The sequence below is a fragment of the Trachinotus anak genome, unplaced genomic scaffold (assembly GCF_046630095.1).
Source record: "Trachinotus anak isolate AG129_WGS33_773 ecotype Australia unplaced genomic scaffold, CSIRO_AGI_Tana_v1 ptg000049l, whole genome shotgun sequence".
Lineage (NCBI taxonomy): Eukaryota > Metazoa > Chordata > Actinopteri > Carangiformes > Carangidae > Trachinotus > Trachinotus anak.
This window is the reverse complement of record NW_027273900.1, coordinates 297648-319043: the sequence shown is the minus strand read 5'-3', so window position 1 is coordinate 319043 and position 21396 is coordinate 297648. Positions and strand designations below refer to the sequence as shown.

The 21396-nt window shown below is 42.4% G+C and overlaps 1 protein-coding gene and 1 long non-coding RNA gene across 2 annotated transcripts; one reads left to right on the top strand and one right to left on the bottom strand.

The window, feature by feature from the left end:
• The first annotated feature begins 244 nt into the window (after positions 1-244).
• On the top strand, positions 245-8904 carry LOC139615395 (ATP-sensitive inward rectifier potassium channel 12-like). Its single transcript, XM_071473310.1, has 3 exons — positions 245-479; positions 5326-5504; positions 6939-8904. Exons 2-3 carry the CDS (start codon positions 5413-5415, stop codon positions 8581-8583), a joined length of 1737 nt encoding a protein of 578 aa, XP_071329411.1. The 5' UTR covers positions 245-479; positions 5326-5412; the 3' UTR covers positions 8584-8904.
• Positions 8905-9275: 371 nt separating this feature from the next.
• LOC139615397 (uncharacterized) lies at positions 9276-20326 on the bottom strand. Its single transcript, XR_011687364.1, has 3 exons — positions 20042-20326; positions 11146-11474; positions 9276-10579 (listed from the first exon to the last, which is right to left on the bottom strand). It is a non-coding gene; the product is annotated as an uncharacterized lncRNA (long non-coding RNA).
• Between the last annotated feature and the right edge of the window lie 1070 nt (positions 20327-21396).

The window sequence follows — 21396 nt, the reverse complement described above, 5'->3', positions numbered from 1 at the left end:
TGTTGTCTTTTTTGGATTTCAGTGCAAGTATCGGTCTGAGTGGGCTAAAGTCTAAATTATACAATCCACATATCCACATCTCCACACTCTGGGGAAAACAATAGCATATATAAATAGGAACATAATCAGAGCTCTGTTTCTCTCCCTCTCTCTCTCTCTCTCTCTCTCTCTATCTATCTCTCTCCCACACACACACACACACACACTGGCTGGGATCGGGGCAGATGCACAACCACCAGGCAGGAGCGACTCTGTTCAGCCACTATGGAGCAACAAGACAAAGCTCAGGCTGGAGACATGTGCAAGTTTGTGCAGGAGAAATCTGGGAGCAGATTAATGAAAACGCTGTTTGTCTGCTGAAGGGAAACGGGGACGAAAAGAAGAGAGGACGGTGCCAACTGTGAACCTACATAAGTACCTTTTAATGAGGATGAAACCTCTGTTAGTCTTCAAGTGATCCAGTCTGCAGAAACACCAAGGTGAGTGTTTATATCTTTATATTCTTATTTTTAGTTTTGGTGACGTCTGTTGGCTCCACAGGGGAAGATGATCACAAAGAATAGTTCTTTAGCCACGAAGGTTATTTTTTCAACTTGTTTGCTCCCCTGAGTCAGATCTACATCTTAAAATTTCAGAACTGCACAATAAGAATAGTTGTAATAGCAATAGTTGTCTGTCCCTCTTCTGTCTAACTAATGAACTAACTACTCAGAAAACACAATCAATACTTAAACAAAACGTTCATGTGGCAGAGTAAGTCGACTGTGAAAAATGTGGGGAGTGTAAACAGATAGAGGGAAAGATTTTAAAGGCCAACATAATTTTCAAGGTTAGGGTAGTACTGGGCTCTCTCTCTTCCCCCTCCTCTCCCTGCTGTCGATTATTCCTGCAGGGTTTGGATTGATTCTCAGCACTGGACAGCTCCTGTGGCCTCAATGAAACCAACACACGTCACAGCTGCTGCTTAGTTTGCAAACTGCCCCGTCATAACTTCTGGTTGCACTGTCAAAACCATTGATCGGCATTTAAGACTTCCTCCTGCGGAGATGGAAACTTCACTTCCATCTCTACATTATTTTAAATTGGAATAACACAATTAATACACATTTGGTGGCTGAGTATTTATGACTCAAATTTATAATATGAGTCAAGACATCTTCTCTTGAGCTAATTTAAGATGCTTTTTGAAACTACAACAGATATTTGTAGCAGTGGGTGATTTATTTAGACCTGTTTTATCTTATGATTAAAAGTTACAGCAGCACAGTTAGAAATCAAAACCATTCAAACTCACTTTACTGGAGTAAAAGTACAGTAAGCATGATACTTGATAATACTTGAAGTATTAAAGGTAAAAGTTGTCATAATGCAGAATGATACCATTCAATATCATATGTATCAAATATATTTTCATAATAATAATAATAATGATAATAAACTTTATTCATACAGTAGGTACTTTTCAGAATAAAGCGCGTAAAAAGTGCTTTATGTGGTTGAACCAGGATCAAAACATATCAGGACTGTAACAACAAAATGATATTTATCCATTTATTCATAACATTGCTTTATCCATTACAATGAATCATATCACCACAAATCTTCATTTGAAAAATAACCTGAGACTCAGATGAAATGTGGTGCAGTAGGAAAGTAGGCCGACAGTATTTCTTGAGTAAATGTACTTTTTCAAACATCACCTCTGTTTTTATTTTTATATTGTGAAGAAAAAAGACATGAGCTACAGTCACATTATTTATATATTGCAGTTCGTTTATCTGAGTTTATTTCTTATATTTTGTGTCTGTTGGATGACTGAAGTTCCTCAAAATAAGTTCATGTCTGTTACGCACTCGAGTCCCTATTTTTACTTCTGAGCAGGACGAGGACACTGTGTGTACCCACTGCTGTCCTCAGGGACATGTGGGCCCTTTTTAAATATTAGTTTGAAGAGAAACAGAAAAAGTGAGGATGATGTGACCAACTGTGAGTCCTTCACACATTTCAGGAAAGGTTTTTAGACTGGGAAGAGAAAAACAAAGAGAGAGTGCGTTTCTTCACACTTCTGGTGTGTGTGTGTGTGTGTGTGTGTGTATGTAAATCATCCACTTTTCTACAAATGGTATTACACGTTGTAGTATCATCCTCTGACGTCATAATCTCTTCATTTTAATCTGTATTTTTTTCTTATACTGTCCAACATAGACGATGTCACACCTGTAAAGCCCTTTACTTTACCTCTTTTACAGTCTTTCGTTCTTTCTTTCTTTCTTTCTTTTTTCTTTCTTTCTTCCTTTCTTCATCCATCCCCCCTTCCCTCTCCTCTCATATCATCAGATTACACAAAAGGTCTTAAACCAGGTCACACAACAACTGCCATCCACCTTTCATATTGTTGTTTGGATTGGGAGATTAAGAGACATAGTAATCTGGTATTTGATGAGGGCTTCCTCCATCCTTTCCTTTCCTTTCCTTTCCTTTCCTTTCCTTTCCTTTCCTTTCCTTTCCTTTCCTTTCCTTTCCTTTCCCTGGGATTATGCTGTAATTTTCGTCAGTTTGGTTCCTCTGACGTACTTGAAGAAAAGTGACGTCAGTCACAATTCTTTGACACACTGGGTACTAATCTGGATTTATAGTAGTACCTGTGGTTTCTTCTGGGGAGAGTCCATGGCCTCCTCTCCACCTCTCTCCTCAGCCAGTTTATCTCCTCCTCCTCCTCACAAGTTGTCTCACATGGTAAACCATCATTACACACACACACTCACACACACACACACACACACAACACAGCGGATCAGCCCCATAGAGCGAGGAGCGATGTTCCTATGGAGACGGCTAATACAGTAACTATGATCAACCATTAATTACTGCAGCTCTCCCCCAGGGCTCCTGTCAGCTGAGAAAAAAGACACCAGCCAGGTACCGACTGACAGCAGCTGGCTGCATTAGTGCAAATGTTGTGTTAATCACTTTATTTAACGTTGACTTATACATACAGTTTTGCATCCATGTACATTTTTGTCATATTCACACAAATATTTACAATTGTCAGCATGTGCAAACTTTCATTTGCAGCCAGAAAAGGACAGAAACAGGAAAATGTGTTTTTAGATCTTAACACTGCTGGTTCTGTGTTTTTCAGTCACATAAAGTACAAACAAAGCTGAGAGGTGAACATGTTTTACTAGGAGGCAGAAAACAAATGATGAGTTAAGTCTTAGATGATATTTATACTGCACAGTAATGTCCACTTCCTACCTCCTCCTGGAGCTTTAGGATGGAGTTTGCTCAGTTGTCATGGAGACGGATCTGTTGACGTGACTTTACCCATAATACCTTTAGGACTTTTTTGACCATGTGGACGGTTTTGTCAAACTACTATTTCCAAGGTCAACTATTAACTTTGGTGCCTGATAGTTTGTTTCGTATTAGATTATGTCACATTTTAACATGTTTTTGTTGTTTTGTTGACCTGATGGTTGTCATGGTAACAACGCTTTACTATTATACTGCATTATATTGTCAGGCATTTCCCCGTTTTTGTGGTGTTTGATCCACACCTCTCTAACATTACAGACACAGTGAACTTTACAATGTGACACTTGTTGTTATAACTATTGTGTGCACCAGCTGTGTCAGAGTTTGTTATTAATGGAGTTTTGTTTGCATGACACTAATGATGAAAAACATGAATAACATTCTTCAGCTCCTCAGTATTTTTCATCCAAAAGTAAATTGTGACAATCATTTTCAATAATCATTTGAAATATATTTTTTGACGGTTTGGTACGACACTGACATAAAATCTAATAAAACCAACATATGGTTCATATGTTCATACATATATGTTCCTCATATGGATGAAGAAAACACCGGAGTGTTCAAAAATCAGTTGATACAACTGGGAACAAGCAAAAAAAAGTGTTTAAAATAAAACCAGGACTGGTCAGAACTGAGCTAGAACAACAGTCTCTCAGTGGAAATCCACAGAGTGACATGTGAACTGTGCTGCGTCGCCCTGATTGGGCACGTGATGCCTGTGGCCGCGACATGAGTCTGACCTGCCTGAACTCACATATTGACCGGTGTCTTTAAGATCTCTGCAGGACAGGGTCATGAATTCACAGCAGAGGACACTTCCCTCCATCTGTGGGAGTTATCGAGCTGACGTAATCATCTGCCCTTTTGGGATTATCCAGTCGACAATCACGCTTCATCCAGCCAATCAGCAGCCAGTTCGTAACATCTGTCCTCTGTGTAACAGGAAAAGAAGTCTGGAAGCATCGCACACACAAGCTGCACACAGCCCACATTACATGACATCAAATCCCATCAAAGTCTGTGTGTGTTCGTGTGTGTGTGCGTGTGTGTGTGTGTGTGTGTGTGTAGCAGTGCTGGTGTTTGTTATTGGTGTGAGACCGATACCTACCTTTGACTAATGCAGAGCTGTTCTGTCACTGAAGATTCTCGTACGATGAACCACTGATGCCCTTTAATATTGCGTGTGATTGGCCTCTATTGGTTATGCAACGCGATGCTTTTTGGTTCTCCTGGTTCTCAGCTTGCTGACATAATAAGCTGAGTGAAATCACCCTCCAACCTTGTCACCCGGCCAAACAGCAGATCAATTGTTCCTCTAACAGTAGATTACCACTGATTCATCTCTTTTTTAGACCTTTGTCCCTTCCAATGCCCGTCTGGTTTTCCACCATTGGTTGGCCTAAAGGTCCCTAAGGCTAACCACTAGCAAGGACCTAATCAATAAGCTTTCATTACACAAAACTGTCTGGTCTGCTCCGTGCATTAGGGCGAAGCCAAAGCTGCAGTTAGGGATTTTTGAATATTGTGATTTTTAGTCACACTAGGGGGCGTGTCTTCATGAACGGTAATGTCAGTCTGATGATTGGTCCACCACTCAAATATCTCAGCAGCTGCTGGAAGGATTGGTACAACAGTGTTTACATGTTTCCCAGACAATGTGTCCTAATGACTTTTAACCTGACACTTCACATGTTTTATAGTGAAATGTTTCAACTGCTTTTAAACTGATTGTGGAAAATGTTGCGTGCATCCATGCTCAGGTGTTTCTGATCCTGGTAACTCTTCATCCTCATCCTCTTCATCATCAAGTCAGAATCTAACATGTGAGACAAAGGTGACTGCTGCTTAATGTCAGCATGTTAGCATTCTGACATTAGCATTTAGCTCAAAGCACTCACAGAGCTGCTAGCATGGCCGTAGACACTGTTTTTGCTTTAGAAAAGTCCTGCACCTTCACTTTTTGAATGATTGATGAAATCTGCTCTTTGTCCTCTTTGTTCACAGAAAATGTATCATGAGAAAACAGTGCTGATGACAAATGCAAGACAGACCTGAGCTCATACTGCCCCCCTGTCCAGCAACAGTACTTTAATGGTTGGAACTGCCCGCCCCAACCTACATTACTGCCCTCGCAGACACAGCCTGATGATCACTGGTGCCATGGGAGCGGTGCGAGTCAACAGGTGAGAGGCGGGGTGATAAAAGTGTGTCAGTGGTTTCATTGGTTTGTGTTGTTGAAGGAGACATTATTTTTCCTCCTTCTCACTTTGGAATAAAATGTCCATTCATGAAAAACTGCTGCCATCACAAAACAACATTTCAATCAATCAAATCACTGAATAATGTTTCATTGATCAGTTATGAGAGAAAAATATTTTGAACCAGGTTTGGATTAAAAAATCTGTAGCTCATCAGGGAGACCCTTAAATGTTTGACCTTGAATTTGACCTCTGACATCTGGACAACAACCCATTTATAAACATGTTTAATTTACAACTGCAGAATTGATGGATCACAGTAAAAAGCCTTCATAAAGGACCTATGAGCATTTATACATCCATGCAGATGATTTATTAAAAAATGAATGACGCTTTATTGTTGAGTTTATTATTGTGTGTAAGTGCAGAATTGATGGTTTATTACACTGTATAAATATTTTATTAATCTTAATAATCTTAATATTGCAGCCTGAGCAGCTTATTAGAAACTCATTTATAGTCACTCTCATGAATGACTTCATAAATAATGCATTAAATAAATGATCAATTAATCATTATTAAAGACATTATTTACAATTATAAACTCATTTTAAATATTGTTGTATGAATAATGGAAACCAAAACATCCAACTGATTCTCCAAACACAGATTAACAACTGAACAAGACGTATGTGTGTCAGGTTTTCCTCCTCATTTGTGGTTGGAGCAGTGTCTGAATTTAAAGAGTTTTTTTTGTTTGTGCACCTGAACGTCTCTAAAACCAAAGCACAAGCAAAAGTGTAAAGACTCTATTAAACAGTGAGTTTATATCTGCTCTACACTGCAGATGTTTGACTGAGTTGCTTCCTTCCAACTGTAGAGATCTTCACTTCCAGAGCCAAGAAGCACATCATCAACTAACCACATCTGTTTGTCATATTGACAAAAAGCACATCTGTTGTGTAAAAGCTGCTCCTGGATAATGTTATGTTGTGTGAAAATATACTGTTTGCAGATAAGAACAAGCATGTCACCAACAGGGTTGTGTTATATGAAATTTATCTTATCTCACATTTTTCCTAACTACACTGAAGAGATCTACCCTGCAGCACAAAAACAACAGTTCTTTGTTTCCATGTCCTCTACCTGGATTCTGGATTTTTGTCTGGGACGTGTAGCTTTAGCCTCAGTCTTTAGGCCCAGTGTCATATGATCATTTTATTCTTGTTACAGATCAGCATGTTAGATTTTAGATTAGTTAGCTGATCAATTCTAACAAGTACAGTTGTCAGCTGGCAGCTACAGCTGAATTTCAGGATCCATTGAGTTGGTGTCGTATGAGAAGAGAAAGCTTGATAACCATAGCAACAATAACTAAGGGCAGCTCCTGAACTCACTTTTTCTTCTGTTGTCTTTCAGATACAGCATCGTTTCCACAGATGAAGATGCCCTGAAGATCTCCAGCCTGGGCCTCCACAATGGCCACAGCCCTCTGACTCAGCAGACGCTGTCTGGGGCCTGTATGCGAGGTGAGGAAGGAGGAGGAGGAGGAGAGTGTCCAGGAAGTGACGAAGGAAGAGGGACTTTGTCTCTTCGGGTAACAAATGAGCCTATCATCCACAACAGTTGCCGTGCGTCACCTTCATGCCGCCTGGGCCTGGATCTGGGCACCGGCCGCCTGCGTAGTCGCTTTGTGAAGAAGAACGGCCAGTGCAACGTGGTGTTCAACAACATGGAGGACAAGCCACGGCGATACCTGGCTGACATTTTCACCACCTGTGTGGACATACGCTGGCGCTACCTGCTACTCATCTTCACCACTACCTTCCTTCTGTCTTGGCTGCTGTTCGGTCTGATCTTCTGGGGAGTGGCGCTCGCACATGGAGACTTTGATCTTCGCATCCCTGTGAAGGACGGGGATCCTCGGAGTAGCGTAGAGGAGGGAAAAGATGAATGGCGGCCATGTATTCTTCACATCCAGGGCTTCATTGGAGCGTTCCTCTTCTCCATAGAGACCCAGACCACCATTGGATATGGTTTCCGATGTGTCACTGAAGAGTGCCCAGTGGCTGTGGTGACTGTGGTGGTGCAGTCCATCGTGGGCTGCATTATCGACTCCTTCATGATCGGCACCATCATGGCAAAGATGGTGCGACCCAAGAAGAGGGCACAGACCTTGCTGTTCTCGCATCATGCTGTCATTGCACTGCGAGATGGTAAGCTGTGCCTCATGTGGCGTCTGGGAAACATGCGCAAGAGCCACATCGTTGAAGCTCATGTTCGCGCTCAGCTCATTAAGCCACATGTGACGGCGGAGGGCGAGTACCTCCCTTTGGAGCAAACAGACATTGATGTCGGTTATGACGACGGACTGGATCGTCTGTTCCTGGTGTCGCCGCTCGTGGTCGTCCACGAGATCAACAAGAACAGTCCTCTGTACAACCTGAGCCGCACGGACCTGCAGAAAGAGGACTTTGAGATTGTGGTCATCCTGGAGGGGATGGTGGAGGCCACAGCTATGACCACTCAGGCCCGCACCTCATATTTGGCCAAGGAGATCTTATGGGGCCACCGATTTGAGCCTGTGGTCTTTGAGAAGGGCGATCGCTACCACGTGGACTATTCCCGCTTCCATAAGACCTATGAGGTGCCATCTACGCCTCACTGCAGTGCCAGGGAACTGAGCCAGGTGACAGGTCGCAGTGGGCAGTCCTCATCCTCCAGCTCAAGTTACTCTCGGTCTCCATCACCATTTGCCCCGAGGGCGGCACGCCACCTGCTGGGCCCTCACTCACCCAGCGCTTTCTGCTACGAGAACGAGGTAGCTTTGTGCTGTGGGGACGATGAGGATGAGGAGAATGTGAAGAAGGAGGTGGGGGGCCTGAATATTAGAGGTGACAGAGAGCTGACAATGAGAGATGATATTCACTTGGGTTTCAAGGAGACGTTTGTGGAGGAGCAGACGGTGGAGATGCTGTGTGTTCTGGACACAGAGAATCAGATCAGCCTTGACAGACTACAGCCCACCCTACCTTTATACATCAGCAGAGAGTCAGGAGTTTAATCAATGGTAATGGCTGCCCTTCCATTTGTTTCCTCTCTTTGTCTGTGTGCACCCGACCAAAGTATTGAAGTAGTGTAAAAATAAAAGATGGAGGACACAACTTAAACTGTACATTTGGAGGAAGAGAGGAACCTTTTTTGCAGCGGTCACGAACTCCACCCAGCTTTAGCTCATAACTTGCTCTGATTTCAGGTATTGAACACTTTCAGTTGTAACATCGGCATCTATAACACGCACAGCTCAACACGGTGAACAGGTTTTTCTCTCAAATCATGAGGTATCTTGAAAACTTTATTGCTCTTTTGTTTTATTTAATATGACCAGTGTATGAGCTACAGTTAAGTCAAGCTTTTTGCTCTTGATTTCCATTCATTTTGGTGTAAATATGCTTTTGTTTTCATTTTAAAATGATCAGACATCATATACAGATAAATGTTCTAAGAGAAAAATCTATTTATTATAAGGAAGCATGGCACTCGTGCTCAACTTCAACACACTTATTTTCTCTGTGTACAAATAAATTATTTCTGTATTTTGAACTTCTGTCTTCCTGCCTGAATTCTGTTACTTTTCACATTTGATAAATTTTCTTTTTCATCATTTATCACAGTTTATTCTATGATAGAAAACAAGTTGAAATAAATGAAATCCTGAACCATGGAAACAGAAATATAACTGTTAAGTGACTCGTGTACAGAAGAAGAACAAGCACTTTATTCTTACTTTTATCAATAGATACAAACACTTTGCAACAGTGTGTTGTTTTGTATGAATAAAGCCCCTAATAAAAAAAACAGTATACTGTTAATGCTTGAATTGTCTTTGTTGAGTCTCTACTGCACATTTCCTTGTGGGTTTCACTTTGGTTCAGTCTTTGTTAGTCTTATGGACTTATGGATGAGAACATCGGTGGTTTTGTTTTCCTCTGTATCACTGGATAACCAACCAGGAAAAGCAGGCAGCAGCTGTGGGGGCCTCCTGGGGTCCTAAATTCACTGTGTTGACGTCCGTGGTCAACACGACCCTGGAGATGTCGATGTCGGTCAGTTGTTCAGTTGTTTGAGACTCTCATGATTTACCACACGATGTTTGATCATGACTTCAGTGATGCCCTGGTTTCTCATCTGAAGCCGCTGTAAGAATGGCTGAGATTAAACTGTTGGATTACAACTGCATTCAGTTCAGTTTAACATGTCCACATGTTCCTTTAGGCTGAATTATGATCACTTTCATCGACCAGGCTTTTATTTTACACTGTGCTCTACAAATAAACTTGACTTCATTAATCCACTAGTTTAAAACTGAAACAATTAGTTGATTAATTAAAGCAGGAATAATAAATAAATAGATCAATAACACCCATTTCCAGGTTTTTTCTTTGTCACAAATATTTTTGAGCTTTGGACTGTTTTTTTTTGGGGCCAAACCATCTCTTTGGGCTTTATGGAATAACAAAGGCCTTTTTTTCACCATCAGTTATTACAGAAAATAAATGACAATAATTGTTGGTTGCAGCCTGACAGTACGTCAATGATAAATCAGTTTAAAACAAATGAACCAAATAGAAATAAAAACAATGAAGGTCTTAAAACTAGATTTTGACATAGCTGATTGATCTATTTCACTACTGCAAATTTCCAATATATTTGTGATTAATCAGATTATGTAGAACTAAATGACTACAAACCCCATCTACCTCACTGACAATTTATCCTGTCAGTGTCACAGGGTCAACGACACTCTTCAGTGACCCAGATAAACTCATTTCTGTCTGGTGGTGTCTCCATCCAAACATCCCAGAGTGAAGGACAGCTTGAAATAGATGAAGCACGTTGAGGACAGATCTGACAAACTAGGCTGAACAAGGACAAACAGGGATAAAAGGAAAAAAGCTTTGGGAGGAAAAACAGGGACAGAAGAAGGAGTGTGAACCATCAGGAGCCACTGAAGTCATCTATAGGAGGACAGTGTGTCTGACTGTTGGACATGGGCTCCACTGTGTGGATGAACAGTGAAACCACAGTGAGCAACAGTACTGAATGATGCTGCTTCGCTGACTGTTCATTTGGTTTTTCTACCCTGTGCCAACGTAACACATGACTGATCATTAATTCAAACTTTCTCTGAGACCTTAAAGGTGAAAGAGCAGCTGGTGCAGACGTCCCCACAGTCACAAGATAAATCTAAGACGCTGCAAGTAGGTGGATGGATCACGAAGAACAACATTAACAAACTATTTTCTTTTTTCAGGATGAGTGTGGTGCTTTTTATATTTGTCCCGGATGTTTTCCTGTGAGCCTCAGCGTTACTACATTAGGTCAGTTTTCATTCTTTTATTCCATCAGGAAGGAACAACACAAATTATATGTCTTTTTTAAAATCTCTGATCTTTTCTCGTTATTACTACCAAGTTTTATTAAGTTTGTGCATTAACACTTACTCAGTAAACTGTTTGAAAGGTTTTCAAGGTAAAATTACCCGCTGGTCAAACATATGTGACCTGTCACTAGGGGTCACAAGCAGACCCTGATGTGTTTGAAGGGGTTGGGTGAACTGTCTTACCTCCTTTATCACAGGGCGCACTGGACCATCCTTTACAAACAGACGGGAGACACTGCTGCTGCTGTCCCATGATGCCTTGAGGGAGCAACACACCAACATCTGCAGCCACATAACTACACAGATTAATGTAAGTGCAGTTAGATTCATTTAGAACCACAGTTGTTTTTCCTAAGTCCTTATGAAGTTTCCTTCACATCTGTCCTTGACATTTTCCATTGAAGTCAAGGAAAAGTGGTTAGGAAAGGAGATTTTGTTTGACTTTTCAACCAATCAGTAGCAGCCAAGTCAAGTTGGGAGCGGCTGAGAGAGCTCAGAGCTTAGGAGAACACCTGTAAATTACAAAACACAAGAAAAGGAAGAAAACCTCTTCATCAGTTTGTCCACACTGATACACACAACACAACCAAACACAGAAGCTGTGAGGTGATCACTGACCCACTGGTCCTCGTGTTTGATAATTACAGTGATGTCGTGCTCTCGTTCACCCCCTGCTGCTCTGTTTTGTCCTGTTGAGTCTTCACAATCCTTCATAAGAACTTTACATGATAGGTGACCAGTCAGACGGAAACTCCCTCCTTCATCTTCCTCTCCTCTAATCTAATCAACCCATCTTTCATGTGGTTAAATGTCATCTCCTGTCCGCTCTAACAAGCCGTTTCCCCTCCATGCCCCCCTCCCTGCTGTCATCCCATCCTGCTGTTTTCTGATGCCAGTTAATTAACCGGACCGCCACACCCCCTCTGTCATCAGCGTCCGTGAGGGAGAGCAGCTGGGTGACCTCTGTGACCTCTGTTAAGGCTGCTGATGGCTGACTAGGACTCCTCTAATAAGGTGGTGTGTGTTCATCCTCATGTAGGTTAAGTGTGTGAGTGTGTGCGTGTGCTTTAATGTGTGTGACACCCTGTATATGTGCGCGCCCTCTCTGGCCTAACTGTGTGTTTGTGGCCTCGGGCTGTGCGACCAGAGCCGGTGACAGTGTGTGTGCTCAGCAGGGGACAGTGTTTAGGTGCTGGGAGCTGTGGCCGGAGGATCTCTGCCTCCATAATGAGCTGTTGTGAGCTGTGGAGCTGTGAAGCAGCTCCAGGGACAGAGGAGCATTGTGTTCAACCCAGCTCCGCAGAGGAGGCCTGACTGAACTGGGCTGGGAAGCACCACAGGGCAAACATCTTCTGGATACTTCTGCCTGTCTGTGTGAATGTCTGTCTGCCTGTCTGTCTGTCTGTGAGTCTGTGAGTCTGTGTGTCTGCCTGTCTGTCTGCCTGCCTGTGTGTCTGTGAGTCTGTCTGCCTGTCTGTCTGTCTGTCTGTCTCTTCCTGCCTGTCTCTCTGCCTGCTTGCCTGTCTGTTTGTCTGTCTCTCTGTCTATCTGTCTCTCTCTTCCTGCCTGTCTGTTTGTCTGTCGGCCTGTCTGTGTGAATGTCTGTCTGCCTTTCTGTCTGCCTCTCTCTTCCTGCCAGTCTATCTATCTGTCTCTCTGTCTGTCTCTCTTCCTGCCTATCTGTCTGTCTGTCTGCCGTTCTATCTGTCTCTCTCTTCCTGCCTATCTGTCTGTCTGTCTGTCTGCCTGTCTGTCTGCCTGCCTATCTGTCTGTCTGTCTGCCTGTCTATCTGTCTCTCTCTTCCTGCCTATCTGTCTGTCTGTCTGTCTGCCTTTCTATCTGTCTGTCTCTCTCTTCCTGCCTGTCTATCTGTCTGTCTCTGTCTCTCTGCCTGTCTATCTGTCTCTCTCTTCCTGCCTATATCTGTCTGTCTGTCTGCCTGTCTATCTGTCTCTCTCTCTCTTCCTGCCTATCTGTCTGTCTGTCTGCCTGTCTATCTGTCTGTCTCTCTCTTCCTGCCTGTCTATCTGTCTGTCTCTCTGTCTCTCTCTCTCTGTCTATCTGTCTCTCTCTGCCTGCCTGCCTGTCTGTCTGCCTGTCTATCTGTCTGTCTCTCTCTTCCTGCCTGCCTATCTGTCTGTCTCTCTCTCTCTGTCTCTTTCTTCCTGCCTGTCTATCTGTCTATGTGTCTGTCTGTCTCTCTGCCTGCCTGCCTGTCTGTCTGCCTGTCTATCTGTCTGTCTCTCTCTTCCTGCCTGTCTATCTGTCTGTCTCTCTGTCTCTCTCTCTCTCTGTCTATCTGTCTCTCTCTTCCTGCCTGTCTATCTGTCTATCTGTCTGTCTGTCTGTCTCTCTGCCTGCCTGCCTGTCTGTCTGTAGCTTCATACTTACCTGCCTGACACCATCCAGGTGCTGATTGTCTCATTTCTCTCTGTATAAACAGGGAGTGAGTTTCACAGGTTCCTGCTGTCACCTGATCTCCAGCCTCTGTCCACACGTCTACATCTCACTGAAGAATCTTTGATTTTGGTTTGGTTTGGTTTTGCATATATTTTGCATGTTTCTAAATTAATGAGTTTAATTAAAGGTGGAGGGGGAGGAGTTTATTGGGACCCTGCAGCTCATTTCTCATCCTGTAGTAAGATAATATGAAACTGAATTGGGAAAACCAGCTGCTGCAACTTACATCTGTTTGAATGATGGTTTTGTTTGTGCATTAGTTCAACTGAATTTAATGATTTATATCTGAGTTTTGCCATGTGCAGTTTGTAAATGCCAACTTGAATCTCAGTCCTGTTTTCTTGATGTTCTGTTCTGCTGAAAGACAAATTAAGTGTCTATGTCATGTTGGGTTCTGGTGGGTGAGAAACCAGACCAGAGACCGTGGAGCTGGTTCAGTTCTGGTAGTGGACCTTTATTGAATGTCAGAACCTGAGCACTTTCTCTTTGTATCTACACTGATGAAGCTGAAAAAGGTGGATGAAAGATTTCTGATGAACCCTTTCAGATTTGACCATTAAACAGATAATTAAAGATCAGCACAAATGTCACAGAGTGATTGTGATGATCTGTTCTGCAAATTCAGAAAAATGAACTGAAATTTATATCTTTGAAGTTTTTCAATGCAAAATTCTGATGTAATCACAGATTATCATTTCAGAAACTCTCAAAGAATTTAATTAAATTAATTTAATTCATTTCAGCTTGATAGCTGCACAACTCTAACACCACACTTCATGGGGCTTTATAAATGTTGTATTCTTATGTGATGAGCAGCCCACCAAGTCAGATTCATCAGACTGATTCAGATTACTGTCTGTCTGCCTGCCTGCCTGCCTGTCTGCCTGCCTGTCTGCCTGCCTGTCTGTCTGTCTGCCTGCCTGTCTGTCTGCCTGCCTGCCTGTCTGTGTGCCTGTCTGTGTGAATAACTGTCTGTCTGTCTACCTGTCTGTCTGTCTGTGTGAATATCTGCCTTCCTGTCTGTCTGTCTGTCTGTCTGTCTGTGTGAATATCTGCCTTCCTGTCTGCCTGCCTGTCTGTGTGAATAACTGTCTGTCTGTCTACCTGTCTGTCTGTCTGTCTGTCTACCTGTCTGTCTGTCTGTCTGTCTACCTGTCTGTCTACCTGCTCTGAGGTCTGCAGTCCTCAGTCTGAGTTCTGTCCGTATGTTCAGAATCTGACGAATCAAAATCTTCTGTCCTTTACAGCCTGTGTGAAACCAAATCATCTGCTCACACAACTGAAAAACAAGGTGACTCATATTCATTCATGTCCTCAACAGTTTTTTAAAACGAAATCTAAATGACAGAGATGAGGAATGTCATAAATCACCATATTTCTCACTCTCTATTCCTAAATATCTTATCCATCTTTATGTCCCGTTGCCTTTCATCTCTGCCTCTGCGCGGACAACAACAGACTCTTTCATGTAGACATCTTTTCCTCCGAGCCCTCAGGCCCTCTCTCTCTGTCTCTCTCCTTCTCTCTCTCTCTTTTCTCTGGTTCACACAGGCTAATTAAATGTTCAGAACTCATGATTGGAAAGTCTGCGTTACTTTCTCTCTCCCACTCGTTCTCAGAAAAATAAAGTAACTGCCCATGAGGGCATTTCAAAGTTTTTTAAATGAGAACACAGATGTTGTTGTTTTCATAAAAAAAAACAAAACAAAACACTTTATTTGTGGTTTTACATCAGTTAACGTCAGGAAGCAAACAAAGTCTGTTACATCAGAGTTCTTCTGTTTTTCATGAACTTTGAGGACGTGTGACGTGAAGGTAAAATCTTAAATGAAGTGCATCTAAAATTTGTGTTGACAGAAGAGTGTCCGACTGACAGACTGTTTGATGACAGAAGAAAAGTGGATGAGATGCATAAAAGAGACGCAGAGAAGGTCATTCATAAAAAAACAAAAGCACAACTCACAAAATGAAAGTTAGAAAATAAAGATAAAACCAAAGATAACAAATAAATTTGAAGGTGCTTTTTAGAAAAGTACAGAGATTCTGCTTCATTGAGACTCACAGATTTCCACAAAAAAGGAACAAAATATTCATTAACAGCAGTTTTAGAAAGGTCATGTTTCTGCCGTCTATAATTCAACACATATTGTGTTGTTAATGTTTTCTACCAAAGACAAAATGAAGCTGTCTACAGCATCTCATATACGCTCATATTATGCTGATGCTGACTGAAGAAAAGCTCTGATGTTAACGGACGACTGAGCTGAGAGTTCACCTGGGCTCTTATGGTCCTAACCTCTTCTTTACTTTACTTATCTGCTTCATACTTTATTTTATTCTTTGATGGTGATCATATAAAAACACTGAAATTACAAACAGTCCAGACCAGAATAATTATCCAGATAATCTCATGTTTCCACCAGTAAAACAGCACAATTCCATATTTATAGTTAAAAATGTACAAATGTCACATCTGTAAATTGAATCTGACTCATAAACAACATCTGTGTCTCTGCTGAGCTGCAGGGAGAATTTTAAGTGTGGTTAACAGTCGACATATATCCATGATTAAACAATGTGCTGGCACGTATGACTGAGGGCCAAAACCGTCATAATGTCACAATATGAATGCCTCCATTGTTCATGTCACCATCATCCCCATCTTCATCATCACCATCACACTCTGAGATTCAACATCCTCCTGCATCTGAGTCAGATACAGACACAAATAAGAAGTCTGTTTATGACCTTTCCTCAGGCTTTCTGTCACTCTTGCTCTATTTTTTTCTTGTTCTCATCATTTCTCCAATCAACTCTAAATTTCTATTTTTCAAACATTTCTCTTCTATTCGTTTTCTTTTCCTATATTTCTTATTTCTCTCAGTCAGGCTGAAGTTGTGGTAGAGATGCGGACACAGCAAAGCACTGAACAATAGACCATTCATGATGCCCTGCAATGCAATGATGATCCTGCTCTGCCCTCCACCCTCCACCCTGCACCAGCCTCCACAGCTGCACAGGAATGTGGTCCAACAAGTTACACCCCCCCCCCCCCCCCCCCCCGCTGCCGCCACCACCATCGCTACCACCACCACCACCTCACCAGTGCTGCCGCCATCGCAACCGAAGCCCCTCTTCCCCAAATAAAAAAGACGAAGATGGCAAGAAACTATAGAGGGGGGGAAACTGTGCAGACAGAGCACAAAGAGAGGATTCATGGTCGGTCACATACACTCCCAGAGAAAAAAGAGGGGGACCTATTTAAGTGTGGTGCAGCTGCACTAATTCACTGGGTGAAAATGGGCGAAGGAGGAGTGACAGAGGTCAGATAGCAGAATCATTTTTTATTCATCCCCATGGATGGCGTGTCACTGCATCATCACCACTTACAAAGTGTGCACGATGGATAAATCAAGTGATAAACCCAGAAAACACCTGCAGCCCTTCATGTGATCAATTCACCAGTTTGTTCCAAACGTAATTTCAAAATAAAAGCAAGAGCTGGAGCCGTTCCCTGCGTTCTCACCGGCAGTAAACACTAAAGCTAGCTCAGGAGTTTTTCATACATATTTCAATCCATGAGTAGATACTTCAGATGACATCCAGTCACAGCAAGTCACTGTCTGATCCTCACTATATGATCCCGACCCGCTGAGGTGGTAGAGACGAGGTCTCCCTGTATGGGGATGTTGTGAATCAGTGCTCAGGTCTCAGACATGGAGGAGCTGTTAATGTACAGTACAGTGTGAACGTCTGACTCCAAATATCTGAGTCACATGAGGCTCAGTATTATTGATAGTCAAGTGTTGGAGCTGGAATTCCCCGAGCAAAAGCACTGACCTCCGCTGTTTTTTCACATAAACCCTGAGAGGAAAAGGCGTTTATGAATTAAATACAGTGTTTTTCACAAACCAAGACAACACAGATGAGAAAAGCCCCCGTATCTACAGATGAACTTGTTTTTAACAGTCACTGTCAACATCACAGGGATGAAATCTGAGGCTAAGAAAGTGGAAAATATGCCGCTGCACCAATCTTTGCCATTTTTCTGACTTATAATTTCAGACCCTTTTGTTGGGTTCGTCATCATTCGGAACAAATGACGCCATTCATTTCAGGCCCAATGTGCCTATTGACATGGGAATGAATGCTTTCCACCAATTATACTTCAGTTTAATGCAGAATGTGACCCAGCATGTGAATATTTGACCGCTGTGCATGCTTCCCTTATCTGCATCCCTCTCACACTCTCTCTCACACTATCTGCACCTCTCTCTCGCCCTCTCTCTCTCTCTTTGCCTTTTCCCTCCATCCATCGTCAGATTTCAAGAATTTCCCCTGGGAGTTGTTCAAGTATTAAGGCCAAAGTAAAAAGGGCTCTCTCTCTCTCTCTCTCTCCTACTCTCTTTGTCCTCCCAGCACCTGATCAACTTCATTTGTCTGAAAACATCTTTAACAAAATATATTCAGAAACTAATTTATCTACCTCACCCCCTCCAAGTGTGCACCTGAAGGCTGACTCTTTGACCCCCCCGGGCGATTATGATCTCTGACCTCCCTGCCGATCATGAGACCTCGTCCTCTCATCCTCTCCCCGCTCTCCCCCAGGAGCCGGAGGAAACGGGCTCTTGTGACACAGTGGTCTGTGCAGCCATGGAGAGGCCCATTACTGCAGTCACATGGCAGGTTAGCACAGGGACTGATGCAACCATGTGAGCTCTATTTTCTAACAAGTTACAGCTGCCCCGAGGCCGATGATCGTTTCACACAGGACATAGAAATGTCTCAAAATGCAAGATGGGTTTGGAATCACAGCAAAATGTGACTCTTAAAGAGATGAACAGGTGATATTTCTCTGTTCAGATTTGGGTGACAGGTGTAATATCCACGAGTTGACTGGTTTCCTTTGAAACAACTTATCTTTTAAAAAGAACAAACTATAAGTTTGAAATGAGACATTAATGAGGCGGAGAGATTTTGATCACCAGGCAGTGACAGCAAACCGGTCAAAGTTGTGACCTACTGTACTTTTTACTGCACTTTTGAATCTTCAGTGATGTAAAAATGTTCTTTAAAACTTATAAAGCCAATTCAAGATCATCAATATGTTCAGAGCAACCACTCCACTGACAAAATCTCAATTTTAAACTATGAAAGTAAAAGTTTTTAATGACATAAAAGAAATCAATCCATGGGCTGCTTGTCCCTTTATATAGCAGCTCATATCTTTACCACAGGCTTGGTGTGTTAAACTGGAGCAGTTTGACATCCACTCTTTCAGTTTCCAAAGTTTTACTCAGACTAAACAGTTTCAAGTTCACAGTGTTTTCCAAAACATTTTTTACAACACAAAAAGGCAACATTGTAGAACAGGAAAAAGAATGAAAAATATCAAAATATAAACCTACTGTAAATGAAAATATTCTGAAGACAAGTGTCTGAACTTTAGAGACACCAGCAGCTTTATTAGAGAAAAATCGAGCCTTTTATTTCGGCGCCAAACCAGCTGAGCAGCAGAGGAAAATAATCAATGTTTAATAGATAATTCAGGCCTAATCTAAGGCCTACTGAGACCAGTTCACTGGTGATAAACCAAACCAACTTTCTTCGTATTTCATCCCCCAAAAGAAAAAGACGGTGATGTGAAAAATCACACTGAATTTTCAAAATAATGGAAAGAACTTCTTTAAACATCGGGAAATAATCTAAAGGCCGCGATGCTTTTATTTCACACTTTACTCGATTACTACACATTTTAATAATTATGAACTTGATTTAAACACATTAATAAAATATATACACGCCTACAAATATAAAATGAAAAGCTTATTCGCAGTTTTTATTTGTGCGTTTTGATTATTATACGTTTGATCAGACAATAAGAGATAATTAGGAAAAAGGAATTTGCCGTGAATACGAAGTTATATTTAATTTATAAAAAGAGAAGTCACATCTTAGACCATTATTTCCATCTTATCTCTTCAGTAAAAGTCATGAAGCCCATCAGATAATAATGCACCAATTCCGACGCTTAACTTTTCTCTTTTTCATAAGATTTCTTTCATCAACATAATCAACAAAACCAATTTAATATGAAACGGAACCAGTGGCCTAATAAAGTCTAATCATTTCATTTTTTACAGGAACAATATAGTATAACACCACGGGAAATAAAATAAGTTTCATATAATAAAACATAATAAAGTCAGTGAGGCCATAGGAAATAAAATCCTCATATAAACTGTTAGTGTCACTACAATATAAAGAAAACGAAGCATAGTGAGTCCCGGAATAAACGGCGGATTAGAACCTATAGAATAAGATAGTGTAAAGTGTAAAGGCTCTAAGGCTGTTGACCTCAGTGGGCCGTAGATCTATCATCTATCATCTATAGACTGATCAGAATCAAACATGTTAACAGGACGTTTAGACTCGAGCTTCTGCCCTGGGTGTTTTCGGTCGGGACACACTGCCGACGTAAAACCACCTGTCAGACACACTCCCTGGGGGGCCGCACGTCCAGAAAACCGCAGCTTCTCCCAGCTCAGACCAAACCTACCGCACATTTTAAACACTTTCCCGCCTTCACGTCGTCTAATTACAGACAAAATCACTCACTTCACAAGCCTCGCAGGCCTCATGCAGGATCCCAGTGCGGCCGGGTGGGTCGGCGGGGTGCAGCATGTAGGCGTCCTCCACCCCCCACCCAAGCCCAACACACACACACCATCACCCCCTACCATCAGCACCTCCGAGGCCCAGATCCAGGTGCTGCAGAGAGCTGAGACACAGGGGGGCCGGGCGGGAGCCGCAGGTCCGTGTGTCCGGTCCGCGGCAGAGTGTCTGTGTTGGCTGGTGTCTGTGCTCGGACATGAGGCAGAAAGACGCACACATCGCCCTCTGTTATCAATTCTTTCCATGTTTGCAGCACAAAACTGCTTTTTGTTCCCCATTTTTTCATTTACGAGGGTTAATGGATAGAGGCTTGGGCGTTTGATCACATGGCTACAGTTCACCTGGGATGGAGACAAAGAGAGCAAAGAGAGGGGAGAGAGAGAGAGGGAGGGAGAGAGAGAGAGAGAGAGGGAGAGAGGGAGAGAGAGAGAGAGAGAGAGAGAGGGAGAGAGAGAGAGAGAGGGAGAGAGAGAGGGAGAAAACTGAGAGCCAGCCTCAACATGAGAGCATAGGACACACAGGGGTTATTGTTGTATTCATTCTGTGTGTGTGTGTGTGTGTGTGTGTGTGTGTGTGTGTGTGCGCGCGCATCAAATGCTGCTAAAGTCGATTTTCTTCCTTCCCATCAGGCCACGCTTCCACGGCACCGATCACGGCCCACACACGGGTTTCCACACACAAAGATGCGGGAGATGATGCAGAGATGGATCCTGGCTCAACATTTCAGTTCACAGTAGAAATGCTGACGAGTATTTGTTGACATGTTTTTCCTCAGGGACTCATCGGAGCCGAGCGCCCTCTCCTCTGACAGCCGGCTCCTGTGTGAGGGCCCGGCCGCACGTCGGTCGGTCCCGATCGATTCTTCATCAATTCATTCTGCTACTGAGTGGATGATCTATAATTCAAATATGATGCAGCGGAAGCTTGGAGCTGAAATGCTGTAAAATCTTTAACGTGTGATTTCTTATGATCATTTTTGTAGAAGTTGCATCATTTTGCAGACCAGAGTTGGTCGAATGAGGAGAAAATCCCAGCACTACACAAACTTTACGTTATTTCTGTAAAAGACTCTGAGGCTTTCATAGATTATTCTGTGGTCACAGATGTTGGGTTAATTATTTTCATGACATAATTATCATTGACCCAAATAAAGCCAATAACACACAGCCTGTGTTCTTTTCTGTTTACCTTTAGTCTGAGCTTTACAAAACTTTATCAGACCTGTTTTTATCATAACTGAAAACTGTGATGATTATTTCCTGTGTCCAAGTGAATCCGGTTAAATCGGAGCTGAAACC